The following is a 20,653-nucleotide window of genomic DNA, read 5'->3' on the forward strand; positions in this document are numbered from 1 at the left end:
CAAATCTGGTTGCCAATTTGTTTGGTCCTTTTTTTAGACAATACCTCGGGAATCCTCCGGAGAGATTCATCCACCTGTTGAACAACTATTTACAGTCATTCCACTCCTGAATGATTTCAGTAAATAACTGAGCGATCGCTTATTACGTGCTGATGCATAGGTCGTCCACAGGACAGGACACTGCGGAATTATTGATAGTACACACTGTATTAGTTTTATGAAGCAGGGTATTTGATTTTGTGTCTGGTTAAAATGCAATGTATTTCCTGGCATCAAATGTAATCATTTTTCAGGGCAAGGTCACTTTGACCTAGGCAAAGTTAAAAATGTCATAGAGCACCACGGCCGAAATCAAATCAAATCTTAAATGCATCTAGTATGGCCAATGGAAAAATAAACAGTTGGGTGAACCTGACAAACAATGCTCAGTACTCAGAGGCAGATGAAATCAGATTTTTTTTGTATAAAATTTGTTCATCTGCCACTTGTGTGTTTTTCCTTTCCCAGAAATGTAATTGATGCACTCTGCCTTCCTGGACAATAGATTATGCGCAAAAAACATGAAATACGTGCATAGTTTTCTTCCGTTTTTCATGATAAAAGGGGCCAGTTATGCCTGCTTGTACGTGGGGGTGGCTGACGGTTCTTAGACAGGTCGTCACGGGGATGCGATTGAGTTTGACTTTTGCGAACGTTATGAAAGTCGCACCGCGCCTTGTTTTTGAAGCGAAGCCAGCCTTTTCAGCGCGCTGGATTGTTGTTTTAATCTGCTTTCTGGTTCGTGTACTCCCGACTCATAACAAGTCCTTTTTCATCTCCTGCTCACGGCAGTAAATAATAAGGGCCATTCGGGGTTGTTGGCTGTCGGGTCTTGAAGTATGTCAGCTGTAACACTTTCTAAATAGTGCACGCTGGTATTTTTGTCACTGTTCACCTCTGATTGACTACATTCATCCTTGAGCTGACACTCCAGGCAGGGCTTAGTGCAGGGCTTCAAACCCAGACCCAAAAAATTATCCACAGTCATGTTGACCCTTAAAATCATCAACTGCTTTAGACCCAATAAACCAGATGAGAGTAATTAGCTGTAATCTGCTGCTTCCATCCATTAATTACCTATACCTGCGTATCCTGGTCAGGGTCGCAGGCAGTGCTGGATTCTATCCCAGCGTGCATTGAGCTGGAGGTAGGGATACACCCTGGACAGGCTAATCTGCTACTTGAATTACCCAAGTCCTGGATGTTAATCAGTTAATCAGATGTTAATCAGTTTAACCTTCAGGGTCCAAGTTGAACTATGCGGTTGTTCCCTGCACTTGGACCGGTACTTCTCTCTAGGGGTTTCGTCATACTTGTTCCTGGTTATGGTTATACACTTTGTTGTACGTCGCTCTGGATAAGAGTGTCTGCCAAATGCCTGTAATGTAATGTAATGTAATGTCAGCAGCAACTAGCAGACCCAGCAGGTCCTGGCTGTCCAGGGGCTAGGTTGAAGCCCCCTGGCTAAGTGCTTTTAGAGACTGTGTGTCGTGTTAATGCGTGCCCCCTTTTCCCCCTCAGTTTCAAATGCAGGAGACCCTGGCCGAATGTTTGACCCTCCTGGGCGGGAGCAGCTTGCTGAAGCCCTTGCTCATTCGCCACATCCTCTGCCAGATCAACTGCTTTGCCAGTCAGCTGTGGGACATATGCCAGGTATGTGGGAAGTGCTGAATGCGGGGGCTAAACCTGGACAGGACCGGGGAAAGATAAAGGGGAGGAGTTGGGGGAGGAGTTACGTAGTCTATTTTAGTTCTGGGTGATGTTACTTAAAATTACTATCTAGGTATGTCTGTTATTTTGCTGGATAATAACCGTCATTGAGATGTACATCAAATAATTCTCTGTACAAAGTTTAAATACGATCAGCTGAGGACTCGATGTAAGAAATGTTGGATGACGTCTGAAGAGGTCAGGGGGTTCACTGGTGGATTGCGTATAAAATTATTTATTATCCTCAACAGAGCCAACAGTTGACATTTAAAGATTTGACATTGACTTTGAGTGATAAAATTATATAGACGGTATATAACTATACTAATACTGTAGCGCCTCAGATACAAAACCTGCCAGAATGAGGTTTTCATAACTTCAGAGTCAGAATAATAATTTTATTTATTTATTGTAATGGTTATTTGCAATACACTAGCCTTAATGGTTTTAAAATAGGGCTCTTATTTTGTTAATGACCAAAAGCTAATGCTTAAACAACCAGTATGCAGAATCTCATTAGAACAGTCTTTTCAACATTGCTTTCCATAATTAGACGTAACACACTGTAAGAACAGTCTGTACATCTATAGTTCGACTACTATAGATGTAACTACTAGCAAAAGAAAAAAAAAAAAAAGCAGGAGCTAATCTTGTGCTCTCAAAATGAAAACATTTTGAACTGTAAGATCATTGTCATAAAGAATGTACCCAGCATGTGTCGCAGAGAAATTGAATGCTATTGCCCAAGAAAAGAAGGTCACATGGGGCGAACTGCAAGTACAAAGCGGTGTCATAAAAGACACGACGTCGGCTAGGGAACATTGAAAAGGAAGCCGCTCCCTGCGGATTTTTCTGGCTACCTTCCGCTGCTTCCAGCGCTGGTAACGAATAACAGCGGCGGCCATTTCCTCATCCTCGGTAGTCCTTCGTCCTCCTGTTGCCGCTGTTGTCACGCTGGCTCGTCTCGGTATCTCTCTGGCTCAACAGGGGTGGTCGTTCTGAGCACTTCTGTGCAGGAACATAAACAGCGGGGAAACTGCTGCGCGGGGTATTCCCGCGCCGTGATTGGCTGTCCAAGTTGTGTTTCTCCGCATGCGAACTACGCGGTGTTGTGGGTTGTGGAAAACAGACACAACCGGGCACGAAAATGACTGTGTTGAAAATAACTCTCCTTTTTATTATAGTGAATTATAACATGATGATTACTGAGATGTGAGTTTTATTGCCCAGCCTTAGCCCATTATTGACCGCCCACCCCAAAAAAACCAGCTTCGAGCGCTCGCACCCCCTACCAGACGCATCATCACGCTCCGTACTCCCAGGATGCTCTACATACATCAGAGGATTCGTATCGCTCTTGGCGTTGCCTTTGGCGAGAGTACACGGAGCGGACTTCAGACCTTCCGCTACGTATGCTAAGTCTGGAGTCGATCGGCTGTCTTGTGAAAAAATGCTAACCGTTTTGAATAAAGGAGAGAGGCACGGCAAAAAATAGTAGCACGGAGGAGATCGGATTCCTGGAGTTCGGGCCTTATTACACACCTCACGAGGACCGCAGCGAGCTACCCCCACCCCCCCCACCACACCGCCGGCCGCACTATTGATTGAGGTTTTCTTTCATCAGACTGGACAGGCTCCTTCCCCCTCACATCTCAAATCGATCCTATTACGTCCGAACCAAACCTCCCACGCACATTTTGACGTTACTTAGCGGACATCGAATCTGGTGTTGATTGTGAGTTAAAGGCGTGCCTCGGTGTTTTCTTCAAAGGGGAGCCATTCCAGCTTGACAAATGAAGTTATTGTTGTTTATAATTAGTTTTCTTGCGATTTTTTTGTGGGGATGCAATATCTTTAAAATGTTCCTCTGAAGAAGGAATCGGTGTGATCTGGTTCCATTTACAATGTACCTGGAGACTTGTGGTTTTTTGGGGTTGTAGAAAATAAATGTTGGGGAAGCATTGGTACAACTTTGGGATGGCAAGTATACCATCCGCTAAGGTACGGCTTGGCGGAACATGCCCCGTACCTATATAGCATGGAGAGTTTGGCCCTTTTCCTACAGAAATAACCACAATGACCACAGACTCAGCTCTTAAGAACATTAACTTCTGCACCTTTATATGCAAATTGCAATATGTAAATTTATATGAATTATAATTATCAGTTACTCATAACAGATACCGTACAAAAAGTAATCATATCTCAGCAAAAAAATGTTTTCAAATGTACAAAAATGCCAAGTTACTCATGTATACAAAGCACTGTCTATAAATCTAGGCCTGCCATTAAAAGTATTGATAGCAAAATGAGGCCAAGTTACAACAATTTTGGCTATCTTAGCTGACACAAATTAGACAAGCTCTCTTCAAGCTCTCTTCAAACTCTGGGTAGCAGTGCTACCCAGTGTTTCCTAAATTATTTAATATAACTTGGCCCTGTTTTTTTTATCTTACCACCTAAAGAGAATGTGGTCATTCAGGCGTTATTCAAACATTGAGTCAAGCAACAATAATCCAAACAAAATCCAAACCTAGCTGCTGCCTTTGTAATGTTTTGAAAATTAAACCATTACTCACCCTACTTATTTACAGAAACACCTTGAAGTGTTTCACTGCCAGCTTAAACCATAAGGTATTCTAACCATCTTAAGCTCACTCTCTGCCTATGGGGACAAGGTGGGTGTGTTTTTATTTCATTATTGTAGACTCCTAGTCAGGCACCTTATGACATTGTCACAGTTTGAAGCTGTATTGGCAAGGCCTTATGGCTGAGCTTGCACTTGTGGTGAGTACCTTCATCCTTGGCATTTGGCAGACCTGGCACACTGAAATATTGGCAAGGTGGTTGGCTAGCAAAAGTACATGTAGGTGCATTTGCAAATTCTTAGATGTTTTTATTTGGTAATAAAAAGGTGAAATTGTTCTAACATATTGACACAAAGGTATCTAACTTTCATAGTGCTGACTTAGTAATGTATCTTTTAGCATTTGTACTTTGTAGTTTAGCGTTAGAAGTTTTTGTTAATTTTTGTGAAAGGAAATTTCCTGCAATTTTATTTAAATTTGTCCTCATATTTCATGTTTAGTACAGTCCTCATTCATTTGGTGTTCTTGAAGTTAGCTGAACATTATTTAGTTTTTTCAAAATTAGGAAATTGTATTTCCCCTTGAGAAGGCGTTTGTTGTTCTGGTCTGAATTGGTCCGGTTTTTTGTCTTGCCGTAGATGCCGTAGTTGTTGAAGCGCCCCGATATGTTTCCGAGACCATTTCCTGCCTCTCTGAAGAGACGGTGCCAGAGAGCCTCAGAGCGTTTGGAATCCGAGTGGGTAAAAGTCTGAAACACCACGCGCTCTTATTCCTGGCTCTGCGTTCTGTCCTCCGGGGCTGTTGAGTCTGTTTTTGTCTGTGCGGAGCCGGGAGGCCAGAACATTTGCGTAGTGAAGAGGTGTGAACACCAAAAGCAGATCTTTTCCCACTTCCTGTTTGTGCTCCGTTCTTATCATAGAGCATGAGTCACCCTGGCTCTGATGCCATTTCTGCATTTTTTTTTTAAATTCTCACATTTAGCTCGTGTTCAGGTACGGGCAAGAGAAATTACGATAAAGACCAAAGCAAGGAGTCACTTCATCTTTTTTGGAGCATTTTGGAGGCTAGGTTTTTGGGTTAGCACCCCTAATGGGTACTACAATGGTAAAAAAGCATTGCCATTTCACCCTTGAGGTATATTATTTTTACTGTAATTGCGCAAGCAAAAGAAAATGAATTGTCCAAATAAATAGGCTTTTGGAATATCTTGGCTGTACACAGCATACAGTAAGTTACCTTGACCCAGGTGTCTGCTAAGCAAATAAATATTATACTGGCTTTCTGAGTTCTTTTACCTTAAATGACATTTCTGAATGAAAGGATTTATGATGTACTGTAATTTATTGGTCGATGTAGGAAGTTGGGTTTTATTCTTCTTGTAGGAGTCTGCAAAAAGATCAGCCTGTTCCAAGGCAGAGGTGAAGCCTCTGTCATTTGGTTTAACATATTCAGCTGACCTGTAATTGTACAGTTCAGTCATGCATTTGCGGCGGGTGACCTGTGACACGAAGCATCGATTCTGAAATACTTTCTCTATCATCTTCTCCAGTGATAAATGGGGCACTTGACCTGTCAATGCCGGCATTAAAATTACTGTGAAGAGTTCTGGCTTTTGCTGCTGCCTACCACCAGACTCTGTAATCCGATTCATCTGCTTGACTTCAGATGAGATGTTTATATTTCTTTCCAACTGCAGACGTTCTTATTATTTTTGAAGTTCTGCCTTTTGCTGCTACCACCAGACTGTGTAATCACAGTCATCCGTATGAGTTCAGACAAGAGAGACGTTGATGTGTTTTCACAAATTTTCTGAGCGTGTAATGACTGCCACACCTATGTCTGCCTCATAATTGCCGCACAACCTCGTATTTCTCAAAGCGCTTACTTGGTGGCTCCTCCCACCCAAATAAGGACTGGACCTTCAGTGTACTGATGTGTCCCGTGGTCGAGGTAACATAGAGGTGAACATAGAGCGTACTGGCACTGACTGTGACTCTCAGCCCCATGGGATGATGTAGATTCGGCTTTGGCCTCGGCCACAGAAAGACTTCAGGTCTATGTCAGCAGGATTGCTGTCAGTAGGATTGATGTGGGCAGGACCGTCCTCATGTTGTCCTCAAGAGCAGTCCTCTGTCTGGACCAATTGCTTGTAAAGTGCACTTCTCTCACAAGACAGTGACTGCACAGCCAGCAGTCTGAAAATAAGCAGTGGCTGGTGGTGCATTTTTATTTATTTATTTTTTATTTATTTATTTATTTATTTTATGAGAAGAGAGCAGACTGTCTGCCCTCCTTATGTATTTTTATTTATTTTTTTACTTTAAGGGGGAAAGCAGAGAGGGTGACAAATTAGGAATGCAAATTTACAATAATTCCTTTGATCGATTCATTTTTATATTGCCTCATTTGTAATGGATAGTAATTAAGGTAAATTCCATTAACTAGTATATATATAGCTCACCAATAAAAATGCGAGTGACGCAAGAGGCAGTACTTTTCCTAACTCCAGGCTTCATGAATGGGTTTTTTTTTCACCCACATTCAAAAAGCAGCAGGCCAATGTGAAAGCACAGAACAATATTTGTTCAGACGGCTGTTAAATGTGGACGAAAAGGCAACCTAATCAACACAGTTGAGATCATTTAACGTGTCTTCCTTCTGCCTGCTGCACGTAAATTGTCTGTTAAAACAGCGCAGGTGTAGACCACGGCTATAGAGAAAGCGAAAAGAGAAAATGTTAGGCGACGCCAAGTACAATTATTCTTTTTAATTGGTAAACATTATTGACGTGACTGTGTAACGAAGAATAATCGATCATTGATTGCTCGTTAACATCCTTATTACGGACAGAAGAGGGATCACAGTACAATAAGTGCCATGGCAGAGAGACAATTTGGATATGGACCATTTCAATATGGGTTGAGTGGGCCGTCCTAAGGATCACACCACAAAGTGATTTATTTTTTTTTTTAAACTAGGGTCTCATCTGCGCTCTCCTGAATCAGTGGAGGTTCTGCAGCTACGAGAATGACCGACGTCGAGTGCATCGAGTGTTCCAAATTGGTAAAAATGGAAAAAAATCCAGGGTTGAATTTGGTATTTAAATCCGCTGAGTCATCATATTAAACCTTCAAAAGCTCTCTGCGGGCCATATTGTACTTAAATAGTACATACAGTGTAATACGCTGGGCGGCCAGGGGCTGCAGATTTGCATTTCAAAGACGCACTCCACATCAGCAAGGGGATTGTGTAACATGTCGCGGTTTCGTAAATCGCACTTTCCCGTCTTTGTTTCGGGATACCACGGTGCGGAGTGCTGTGTGGGGTCGTGACCTCTCTCTGTCTGACCAGTTTCACCGAAGAGCAAGGAGCTTATCTATCTCCTTCTCCATCAAGCCCCCATAAGTGCTGGAAACTGGATTTTTTTTTAAAACGGTACGTAATAGCAGATGGGGGCATGCCTAATAGCAAGCATATAAATTCTGGTTTATTGTGTAGCCTATATACCCGTGAACCTCATCATTAAATATGAAATATTGCCGCACATCCATTCTCAGTGTCACATTGTGGCCGTCGTCCAGGTTTGGAGAATCTCGGACGCAAAACCGTAATTTAGACCAAATGTCCTCTCCGCTCTCAGGTGGTGTTCCGTATTTATTACCCGTGTTCACAGACGCGTGCAGGACGGGAAAGCCTCAGAAGATCAGGGACGCTACGTCTGCTCTTTGTTCAAATCAGACCTCGCTAGGAAGTGGCAAAAAAATTTTTTTGTTTGATTCTGCTTCTTCTTCATAAAGCGCGGCTATTGATGTTTTGTTTAGGGAATAAAATCAATTTATAACCTTTCCTACCGCTACTTGAACTCGCTTCAAACGCTTCAGAGTTTTGTTGGTCTGGTGCCAGCGTTGGTCGGATCGTCTACGTAGGAGTGAGTGCCTGCAAATTGCGTGGATTGCGGTCGTTTCTTTTGGGCTTTTCTTTTAAAATTGAGCCTTTTATGTCGCAGGATTATTTGAACTCTTCCATTACGTCCTTGTGTGTCAGCTGGTTTGTAATTCCTGTCCATTTTCTCTCAGCGCTGCTCTTTGTGGATCCGGCTTAATTGAGTTTAATTCCAGTTCTGTGAGAGGGTCTCTTCTGTCTCGGCAATTACAGGGGGAAAGACGTGAACCGTTATAAGGACAAGTGAGACCCAGCTGTCTTTTTATTCTTCAGGCTTATTTCACGAAGGTGCACGCGAATGGATATTTCTAGCCTTTTTTCCCTGACAGCGTCAAGGACGTCCGAGACAGTGATTTATCTGTGCGCTTAGATTCGGTTAACCCCCTACAGGGGGGTAGCAGGAGACTACCGTGCCTCCCCTCGGGGCACCCGCTGGCATTTTTACACAGAGAGCAGCCCGCCGGATCTGTGTCGCCTGGAGGTGAGGGGGGTGTGGGGGGATGGGGGGGCGCAGTGACCGCACCCGTCACTCACGCCGCCTCCGCGGGCTGTCCACCGTCGGCTAGCGGTTGGATCCCTGCCATGTTTTTACCGCCCGCCTTCCCCCAGAAAGAGCACAACGGTGGGTAGTAGCCTCACAGGGAGAGGGGGAAGTGGGGGGTGGGGGGACCAGTCGAGTCAGCTTGAAGGGATGTGGAAACTGCCCACAATCCTCTCCCAGCCCTGGGGTCTGTTCAGTCCCGGTTGCGTCTTCATCGCAACAATAGTAAGAAGTTCCTTTCATTTTAAGACCTCCTGAGATAAAAAAAAAGAGGCCTGTACTGTAGGCCCGACGCCACGCTCCTGTAGGGTATCCGTCCGGCGCGGCCCGCAGTCAGTGCCGTCGGATCGGTCTAGAGCGCTAACGAACGGTCGAACCGAAATACCGCCGCCACCGCCGTGCATCCTCTTCCCTCCTCAGGGGACACCAAAACGCCGTGTGCTTCGGTGTAGGTGTACACCGCAGCCGGGCATGAAATCAGGGTTCGGTCATGCTCAGACACTTGTCCCCCCTGTGAAAAATGAGAGCGTGCGTTGCGGAGCAAAAAATTGAGGCCCGTCACACAAACTCACGCGCCGCCAGGATTCGGCGCACTTTTATGGGGGAGCGTCGACCGAATTAGCGCACGCTCCCGGTGTTGAGTAAGCCGATGCACCCCCGTTAGCCGCTGGAGCTCAGTGCTAGCGCTCAATCCTTCGGTGAGCGATGGGCCCTCGTAACTTGGCCTTATGTGGCGAAGTAATCACCGCCGGCCCATGAAAGCGAAGGGCGAAGCCGTAAATACGGCCGCTCGGAAATGAACTTTAAAACCGTCGCGGGGTCGGCACAATTCATCTTTATCAGAGACGGTCAGAGAATGGCACAACTTTGTCACATTTTCTACCACATGTGTTGATACTGTACTGTATATTTTGCGTTCGTATGATATTTATTTTGTAATGTATTCGTCTTCGGGTTCCCCAAAGGGACAAACAACTAACGGTTTCCCCTTACCACTTTGAATACGTTTCTTTGTCTTAAATAAATTTCCTACCGCCAAGAGATGCTAGTATCCTTGATTTATATTTGCCAGAGAGAACAAAATGGAAATGCTAGCCTAGCCACCTGAAGCTGACTAAAACCTTTGTCCTCCTAGTTGTATTTTCTAAATTGCGTATATAATAAAACCCATGGTTATTTCAGCCCATACTGTACCAATTAATCATGAGCGCTGTGAAGTATATATCATTGAAAAAACTAATACGGCCCCTTTTTTGTGCATTATTACATTGGAAGTACTACGCTTCCTTCATGCACATGAGGTTAGTGATACTGCTTATCCATGACATAACATTCACAGAGAAATAAGATGAAACAACGACAGTGAAATGGTCAGTAGTGAAAAACTACTGGAGAAAGTAGCAGAAGAAATAGCTTTACTATTTTGACAATATTGCCAGCACATGTGCACTCTAAAGTCTGTGCGTTTTTCTCCAGTAATGGTTCAAATTACTGTAATTGCTTGATCTTTTGCTATTAACTCTTGTGCTGTAACTTCCACCTTCAACCTTAAAAGCAGTGATTCTCTCTCTTCCACAGGTACTACATTATGTAGCCAAGGGTTCAGAGGGTATTTCGAAGCGTCAGAAGTCATTTCATTTACAATATATACGGCAGGTATGCAGTATTTGAAACCTGCAGTAGCTCTCCATGAGAAATACAGCTACATGGCTTTTTTTTTTTTTTTTTTTTTTTTTTTTTTTACAATTGCAAGTCACCCTGAGTAAGAGTGAATACAGTCAGAATGTGTGTGCTTTTCACAGAAGGCCACTGTTATACCCAGCTGCACAAAGAAAACAGTTCTGCTGTTGCTGTTATTCACAGTATTCACAATATTCTCATATTCACATATTGAATGGTAATGCTTACAAGGCCTTCCAAGGCAGCCATGGTAAAGCTAAGACTTTAACCTTGGCATTTAAAGCATTTATACAAATCTTAGTAAATGTACCCTGAGAATATTTACGAAGATAGCTTTAGAAAGCAGAGACTTGTTCCTGCAAGAACACAGCATGTGGGATTTTTCATCTGTAATGTGAAGAAGCTATCTCATATTATTAGACGCCAGTCTGTCTTTAATAAAAACCCATCTGATCATGATGAATGAAAAGAGGCACAACAAAAGTCTGAAACTCGAGCACTCATGTGGATCCTCACTGTTCTGAAGAAGCAATGAGAGACGGGCAGTCCTTTGGTCTCTTGATGTTCCAGTTTGTTTGGATGATTTATTGAATCTAAAAATCAATGGACCAATCAAATCTCACAACACTGATAATAACTCTGTCCAGTAGAATTCTGTCCAGTCCTGGCAATTTGTGTTTCTGTATAGTTTCTGCTTCTGTTATCTCACCCAGCAAAATCGGGACATCTAGTACCTCAGCTTGTTGCTTAGTGAGAAATGGGAGGTCCAAAGCACTTAGATGGAGTGGATTCCTTTGGTGTCAGTGCAGCGTTCAGACTTATAATGGCAGAATTAAACAGCATAAATATGTTGTTGCTTTGTGAGGGTAAGGAGCACAAAAGGAGCCACTGGAATCTACATCCATAGAGGCCGAATGTTTCGAGTGCTTGATATGAGAGTCATGAGTCAGTTAGGTCTACCTCTAAGATCTATCTCTATTGTATGCATCTTATCCTCAGCATAATGGCAGTGAGACTTCTAGTCCTATCTTCTGACACACTGATTTATGTAATGTTTCAAAGTTTATTCTCTTAAGACTGTAAGGAAAGTGATGCTGCCTCTCATTAAGAATTTTGCTACTTTCCAGCTATTGGGTTAATATCAGGCCGACATTAATGTTTAAAAAGTCTCCTTTAGAAATATATTTAAGAAATTCTTCATTCTGCAGCAAAAAAAAAAAAAATTCATTGTACCACTTCCTGAGGTGAGATTTCCCAAAAAAGCCAAATTGGTGAGTGGTCAAAGATCAGCATTGGTTTGGAGTTTCTGCAGCGTGGACACACTTTAGTATGGTGGGAGAAATAAAGATGTAACCTCTGCAGTCTTGTGGCGGGGTGAGAAGTTAGCATAGTCCATGATCATGGTTTTTTGGGCACCGCACATCCACATTTAATCATTGAAATAGTACTTCTGAAGAGCTTTCAAACTGTATAGTGGGAGTTAGCTGGGGCATAGAAACAGTATGAGAGGTATCCAGGTCCACAATAAGCATTGAAATCACAAATCCGAACCCCCTTGTAATTAGGGTAGCATTGATTAAATTTTAAGTTTTAACTCTCAAACAAAAGAAGAGTTGAACTCTTAGATCTACATTAAAAAGGCACAATTTTTGGTGCCCTTCAGTTTAGCACCTGCATAACAATTTCTACCCTCTGAGTTCTACTCTCTACTCCAATAATTCCCAGTTTGACACCAAGCTTCCTATTAATCACAATTAAAACACCCTTGGTTTTCATTGCAATGGAAGAATTTGCAATAATTGTATGCAATGCTTGTTCTCATCCTCCCCACATCAGTTGGATAAGTCTCTTGGATAAAACTGTCTCCTGGAACAAAATTAGTTACTGCATAATAAATCCAAACTTCTGGGTGATTGGCGAGTTCATTTCACGAACATTCAAGGTCACGAATGTATAATTACTCATAATTATAACCTGCCTCGAATTTGAGCTATGTGCAATCTTCCATCAGCCAGATGGTGTAGGAGATTATGAATCTACTTTGAGTTAGCCTTAATGCCATCCCTATTTTGAATTGCTTTACTGCCACACGTTGGTTCAGTTTGTCAGAGCGGCCACGTCAGAGTTGAACCCTCTGTCTCGATTTGTTGAAATCTGGACTTGAACTAGTCAAGGTCTTTACGGATGGCTGAGACATTGTTGAGAGAGCTCTTCAGTTCTCCCGCAGAGTTGTTCAAGGAACTTGTTTGGGATTTTTCCAGATGAAGCAATTTAATCATGAGTGGGGAATCAGCTCCATCTTTCTCATCGTCAGCGAGGGGAGCTAGAAGCAAAGGGGTTATGGCAGCCTGAATTTAAGTGCCTCTGTTCATTTCTTATCCTGGGTTCTAGAATTTGGGGAAGGAGTGCTGGGGATCATTTTATCAACAGATCTCTTTTCCATGAGATTAATTTTTTATGCAGCAACTTAGAACTTACCATTTACTGATGATAAATAAAAGAAATGAGCAAAATGTGAAACATTAGGCGTCTATCTTGTCTCAGAGCCAACCCGGAAGGTTCTTCCTTACGTAAGGGGAACCTATGGCCGTCTATATGTGAGTATTCTGTAAGGACAGAATGCTCAAACCCAAAACCAGGGTCCCTTAGTATTTTAATGGGGAGTGTGGTCAACCTCATTAAGGCCTTGGGAGGGTCAATACTTCGGTCGGCACAATGTTGTGTATTGTCAGGGGCTTGGATAATATTAACAACTACTGAGGCTGCAATAATTGTACCATAACCAGTTCTGAAACCAGAGTGCACTTTACAAAGTGTACCGTCATCAATTTGTTGTTTTAATTTGAGTGTTGCCTAAGGATTCCAAATGTTTTGGGACAGTAATTATCGAGGTCTGTACGATCACCATTTTTGTTGAGATAGTTAAGTGTAGGAAATTATTGTCTGATGTCATCAAGACTGCTGTACTAGTACCTGTAAGGTAATGCATTCCTGGAGGTAAGAAAGACTGAAAATAGCCTATATGAAACCATTCTGCTGTGTGATACGCAAACGAAAAACTTTAAAGCTCAATATCTCAGAACTGTAAGACAGAATACTTTAATTTTAAAGTCTCAGTTTGTCTCTCAAACAAATTGGAACCTTTGGCCAAGGACGATCCAATTTGTCGTCTTGTGGCTGTTCAGCATTACCGAATGGACAATTCAATCAGGCCTGTGTTAAGCCCGCTTTTCCTGACAGGATCGAGGAGTAACTTTGCTCAGAAATCTAAAGTAGATGTTATGCAACATTGATTAATAACCCCACAGTCACAGAGATTTCAGACCCATTAACACATGTCACCCTTGGCACCGTTCAGCCGTGAATATGCCTTTTGTCAGTTTTACTCCTGAGCTAGTCTTTTTATTTTTTATTTTATTTTTTTACTTTATTCTGCAAGCCATAGCTCATTTGACCCGCAACACTTTGTACATTCGCTTACAGTATACTGACTGGTTAATGGACACATTTATCTCAGAAGAGGAATGGCTGGCTGGTTTTTATTTTAAACCACTGAAGCATTTCATTTAATTTTATACAGAAAAGTACTGCAACAGTCTTGCTTGCGTGCGGTTTTAGCGATGCTTAGCTTCTTACTTCTTTTAAGTTTCATTTTAATGGGATAATGATGGTGCTCCGGAATGGAATAACCGCGACGAAGCCTCGTTGCATTGTACATTTAAAATGGGCATCTGCATAATGCAACCGTTTGATCACTGTATAATTAAGGGATTGTTGCATCATATTTGTTAAGGAGTCCGATTAAAAATAGATGAGGAGAAATCCCCAACATTAAAGCGTCTGTAGGATTTGCTCTTAGAGCTATGGGGTGCAGGAACTGCCAATGTGTGTGCTGCTCACACGGTCGAACACTGAAATTCAAATTCCATGACTTCCAAAAAGACAGCGTTATTGAAATCATCGCAGGGCTGAGCCAGCCAATTGTACCCTTAAGGCACCAGTATACTCAAAACAAAACAGAACGTTCTGTTCAGAAAGAACTATTTTGAACACGAGACAAAATAAAAAGACTGTTTGCAAGCGGTTCGCAAGTTCGCAGACGTCCCGCTGTCTGCAGTTGGTCCATCCAAATATCACATGGTTGGTTGCGTCACGGTTGACTGGCCGGGCCAATAGCAGGTCGTGTTTGGGTGGGATAAAGTTTGGATGTTTTCAGTATACTGACAATGGTGTCCAGCGATATGTTCTCCAGTAGTTCTTTTTCAAAAAGTTTATATGTCGTCTGGTGTATACTGCTTACTTTAGCACTAGCAGCTCCTCTGCTCTGACAGGATTGTATGATCCTGAATTTTATCAAACATATTTGTTAGTTTGTTTGTTACTTTGTTGTTCATTTAGCAGTTGCTCTTGACTTAGTGGGCCATAAACCCATGATACATGAGTGTGTAGAATAAGGGATGAAAGAGGTGAGTTTTTTTTTTTTTTTTACAGAACAGGAATAATACAATGAGCAACAGAAGATAATAAACTGTTCACTGGCAGTGGGCATAGTCACAGAGGCAAACTCATTCCAGGGAAAAAATATTTCCTAATTACCTGGCGTGATAGTGCGAGGGTTTCAGCACGAATGGTGTCTCGCACTTAAAACTCAGGAGCTAAACTGTAGCTCTGCGGCAAATCCTGAGGCCGCTCAATCATAACTGCGTCTCCGCCGCTGCCCGTCGCTGACGCACTTCGAATCCTTGCTCTCCTGCGAGTCTCGGCTGCGCTCGTGTCCTGGAATGTCCCGGTAAATTGCTGATGGAGAAAAATTTTGCCTGGCTTGAGAGATGACATCAGATCCACTCCGAAGCGCTTCCTTGTCACTTCGCCTTTTAACGCGATCATTTTTAGTTTAAAAAAACGAGCCTCTCGGAGGCCGATCCATCGGTCTCATTTTGAGAACGCCCATTAGGCGCGGTTACCCGTGCCCTGCATCACTTTCCTTGCGAAGCCGAGGGCCGCTGCGAACTGGTAAAAACTCGCGCGCACGCATTTGAACGTTGTTATTTCACAAGTGAAAAAGCAGCGGCAGACCTACCGCTGGCAGCCCTTTCTAGCCCTCCCCCCCCCACTGCCGTTCGAGAGGTGAGACCGTCGGAACGATGCCGTGCCCCCCCCCCCTCCCCCCCCCACCTGTGTGCTGAAGCCTACTGAGAAACAGCACGGCGCTCCTTCCGCTCCGCTAATGCTGTCGACTCAGTAGCCGGTCAGCTCTTTCCGAGCAGAGACCCCTCTTTCTTTCAGTTATAAATAAATAATGCAGGCCTTGCCCTGAGAGACATCGCCGTTGCATCGCTTTGCTTTAACATTCTGCCTCCGTACCAGATACGCCCGCAGTAGAGCCTGTCCTTTGTCTTTTTGTGTGTGTGTGTGTGTGTGTGTGTGTGTGTATGGAAGTGCACATCTGTACTTTGCATCCCTTCTTCCGGAGAAGAAGACCGTGTTTGTGAAGAGTCGTTTGGCTTTTGTTTTGGCGGCTGTGTGCTTAACCCCGCCGCGCGGGCGGTGTTCAGAGGTCGCGCCGGTCCGGTCAGGGTCGGTAATCCCATCAGACGGGCGGGTCGGCGGGGGAGCCGGCGCGCGGCAGGCCTTCCTCCGGACTAAAGCAGGCAGTCTCACAAAACAGCCTTTCCCAGGACCCGGATTTGGCCTTGATTTGGAGCGTTAACGAGTCCCCGCGGTCGATCGGGCCCCCTGCTCCTGCCCCCGGCACCTCCAGCCCCGCTGCACCTCCTGCTCTCTGCCGCGCCTCAGCACCAGGCCAGCCGCCAGGCCGTACGTTAGCCCGTTCTGCTCACTTTGTTTTGTCTGATCAAGTCAGCAATGCCATCTCCCTTGGCAGAAGCCTCTAATGTGCTAAAGTTTTGTTTATTGTCGACTGAACTTTATTAGTGGACTCAGAGGGGATTTCTTATAATATACTTCACTAACTAGCCTGGTTCCAACATAGATTACCAAGCTTGCAGGATAGACTATATGAACACATTATGTTAATAGCTTATTAAAGTTAATTATGGTATGAATAAAAATAGTTTGCTAATAACTTCTTATATTGATCAGCTAGATACACTACATGGGCAAAAATGTATGGACACCTGACATCCAGCATCTCATACAAAATTATGGGCATTAATATGGAGTTTGTCCACCCTTTGCTGCTATAACAACCTCCACTCTTCTGGTAAGGCTTTATACTTGATGTTGGAGCCAGAAGAACATTTGGGCACTGATTGGGCGATTAGGCCTAGCTCGCAGTTTGCTTTCCAATTGATCCCAAAGGTGTTGGATGGAGTTGAGGTCAGGGCTCTGTGTAAGGTCTTCCGCACCATTCTTTACAAAACCATTTCTATGTGGACCTCGCTGTGTGCCTGGGGGAATTGCCATGCTGAAACAGGAAATGGCCTTCCCCAAAATGTTGGGGAAGCTCAGAATCCTCTAGAATGTGATTGCAAGCTGTAGCATTAAGATTTGCCTTGACTGGAACTAACAGGGCAAGGCTTAGCCATGAAAAACAGCCTCAGACCAATGGGTGTCCAGATACTTTTGCTCATGCAGTCTAGTTGTCATACACAATAGGCTTTACTTTAAGGAACAAGAACATCATAAACGCAGTGCAAGTTCCCTTGCTAGCTTATTAAAAACATGGTTACCGTAGGTTACAATGACAGCTTTAACCATATACCCTTGGCAGTGAAGGAACAGGCAAAAACATGTGGCAGGTCAACAATCAGTTTGTTTTCATTAATAGAAACAAACTTTTGAGCAATGACTAGAATGAATTAACGTCTCACCATAACAAACTGCAACCTCCGAGAGGTTGGGGAGGTGTCAGGGGTCTGCCCTGGAACACTGGCTTTTCTTATGTGGTGATTTTCATTCCTAGTGCTTGGTTTCTTAAGAACTTGATTGATTGATCTTTTCTTTTGATTTTTCATTTAAATTAACCGGAGAAGGAACAAAATGTCCTTAAACTTCTGTTATTGCTATCATTTTAAATGGTGTCCTTTAACGGTGTCCTTAACAAAAATATTTCAGGGATGAAAATTAATTTACCTTTCTATATTTGATAGGGGCAATATTTCAAATGCATTTGAGTAAGTCTTTTTAGCGATCATTCTGGCAGTGAAATTGGTCTTAAATTGTGTGCCAAGTGGTATTTAATAACTCTTTTTTTTAAAAAAGTCTTAAATTGAATTCTCTCAAACCTGCGTAAACTGCAAATTAAAACGTACGGTTAATGTAAATGCTCCATCTTTTCCAGAATTCCGCAGACGTTTTTTTTTTTCTTTTTTGACCCCGCTAAAAAAGGAGCATCCGGAACTGTGAAGATACGATAAGAGAATGGCGCGCGTGCCCTTTTAGCGCCGATAATCTCACTTTCCCAGTGACCGACGTCCAAGAGTACCGCATGCGCCTCAAAAAAATAAAGAAGAAGAAGAAAATTCACTGTTGGCCTGCGGTATGTTTCCAGCCTGGAGCGCAATACAAAGCGACCGCATCGCTACATATGCAGCGCGATTGCTGCCGCGGACGCCGCGCTCTCCTTCCTAAACGAGGCGCTTGCGTAAGAGCGCGCTGGGGCTTGTTAGCGCGTCCCCACAGATGTGGGTCAGGGCAGGATGGGGGCGACCGGGTGGGGGGGGGGATGGGGGGGGGGGGGGGGACGCGTACACCGCGGCGGTTCGTGGCGGCCCTCATTATATCGCCTCCCGCGCCGTCGCCTGGACTTCGTCTCATTAGACGACTGCCTGCGTTCAACAGGAGCCTGTTGTGAAAAGGGCAGGCTGCGGTGAGGGCGCTTCGCTGCGCCTTCCCGCCTCCAGCCGACGACGTCTGTTTTTCCTCTCCGAGAGAGACCCGGAGACCCGATCGGGTTTCGGGGCGACGGCTGGGGGAACCAGCGGGGCGCTAAATACCCAATATCAGAATTCCCCCCCCCCCCCCCCCCCCCCCAACAACGGCCCGAGGATCTCATTAAAACCGTAACCGGGAGCGAAAATGAAGCCGCTTGATCAAAGTCCTGTTAAGGGTTCCTCGCCGTCCGCGGCGCGCTCACACCGTTATTATGATCGTAAATCGCTCCCCCTTGTCAGATCTTAGCGGACGCCGCGCGCGGCTCCTTGCGGCGGACGCCCGGCGAAACGCGCCGCTCTCGGCCGGTTTCTATTTTTAGGAAGGAGGGCGGGAAGAGGAAGCCCGCGTTCTTAAATCTTAAAAACCTCTTTGCGCTCCGCCATGCGAGCCTCTTAAAGCAACAGGGGAAGAGGAAACGCGCGGCGTCGCCTGTCCCGTTCCTCCCGCACGCCGGGCTCCTCAACTGCTCGGCTGCGGCCTGACTTCTCCCGTAAAAGGAACAAAAAACGTTGCTCTGTGGACAAAAAAAATAAAAGCGAGGGAAAGTATTGGCGGTACCGCCTATTTATCTGGCCTTTAATGGACTCCTACTGAGTTTGGGCTTACTGAACTCAGCTAGTCACTTTGATATAAGTTTTCTTTCATGGGTGTAGCTTGAGTTTTCTTTTGAAGCGTGTGGAGACTCGGTCGTGGCCAACAGCCAAATTTCCTGTGATGTCAGAAAACATGATGCCGAGGCTTGATTATGACAGGGTCAGAAACCCCATGCCTCAAGACTGGGGAAAGGTTTCCCTGCTTCCCCATTGTCTCACCACAACTAGAATTGTTTGGCTCACAAAACAGCACAAGATCCAGCCCATATTCATTACATTATTATACAAATATATTTATATATATATATTATTTTTGTTTTAGGTTACACAAATCTTTAATATGACGATTGCAGTGTACCACCCTAAGTATATGGCAACGGTAAGAAACTTTAATATTAAATATTAAATGTATGCTAGTATGAGCGCTAACCTCCACTAAACGTGAAAATGGCCAAGCTTGTTGCCATTTTTTGAAATCCCTGATGCAGTTAGATCTAATGAGTGCATGAAGCTTGTCCAAGTTTCAGTTCTGTCAGTAGAACAAGAGGCCAAAGGTGAAAATGAGCAAAAGGTAAAATTTTGGGGACACAGTCTCGTCACCTGAACTCTGCCCCCACCCTTCCACTTCAAAATTATTCAAATGAAGGAAAGCTGGCTACAGACAAGGCACTGCAAGGTCTTGCTGTACTTCATCATGATGGACAGCACTTTCATCTTCCGTACCAATAACTCAATATGCTCAGTATTCATGGAGACATGGGAACCGGAAACCCGGGAAAGTGTCGGAGCGCGGAAACGCCGACGGTACAGGTGAGGCTCCGCTGATTCAGCCGAGGGCGGAGGCGCGGCGCATTGTTTCGGACAGCGGCTCTCCGCGTTCCTCGCGCGTTCGCCGGTCTCCGAAGCGCCCGGGCCGAGCGCGAGACGTTTATCGCTTCCGCCGAACGTTCATCGGGTTAGCGGACATTTATCGGCTCTGTCGACATGAATCAGGGCTCCGGCGGCGGCCGCGCGCCGTCCGCCGAAGAGCCGTAATGGCGGCTCTGGGATGTAAATGTGAGGGATGGGCTATGGGAGCGCGCGGGCGGGATGGATTAAAGCGCGTTAACGCTCTGTCACCGCGGCCCGCCTCAGGGCTCGGAGACGCCGTGATTTGTGTCCCCGATGGATTTATTGCGCTCATAATAACGTATTACTTATTCAGCGCGTTTGACCAATATGCACTTACGGGCCAAATCCTCATTCTCTCATAATCCGAATCCAATAAAATGCTCTCCGAGGATTGGGTAGCGTAAAGTATTGTATAGTTTAAAGCAGGAGGAGGAAGAAAGTAAATCCTGTCTGACCTCATATAGGATAGTTATACAGACACACTGCTGAAATGCAGAACCTTCTTTTCCGTGAAACCTAAAACGTCTTCCACAGTAAATGCAAAAAGCAACTCTACCCAGTCTGATTTGGTCTCCACTGAATTACAGTATAGTAAATGACTTTAATTTAGCACTCACTGTGCATTTTTCAAGAATATGTCTGCATTGCCTGTTTTATAGAGGCTCACTGTATATTCTGTTCGTTGGGGCCACTGCTTGATCTTCGTCCTACGATTGCCGCATGAATCGCAGCTTAAATATTTCAGAAGCCTTCCTTGCCCGATCAATAACGAG

The 20,653-nt window shown here is 44.4% G+C and overlaps 1 protein-coding gene across 1 annotated transcript in view; it reads left to right on the plus strand.

Annotated features, from left to right (window-relative positions):
- mei4 (meiosis-specific, MEI4 homolog (S. cerevisiae)) overlaps positions 1-20,653 on the plus strand; it is a 49,015-nt gene that overhangs the window by 13,703 nt on the left and 14,659 nt on the right. The window contains exon 4 of the mRNA XM_035421039.1: positions 1,561-1,692. Within this exon, the coding sequence (XP_035276930.1) occupies positions 1,561-1,692 (132 nt within the window). The remainder of the gene's footprint in view (positions 1-1,560; positions 1,693-20,653) is intronic.

This window comes from Anguilla anguilla, chromosome 6, assembly GCF_013347855.1.
Source record: "Anguilla anguilla isolate fAngAng1 chromosome 6, fAngAng1.pri, whole genome shotgun sequence".
NCBI lineage: Eukaryota > Metazoa > Chordata > Actinopteri > Anguilliformes > Anguillidae > Anguilla > Anguilla anguilla.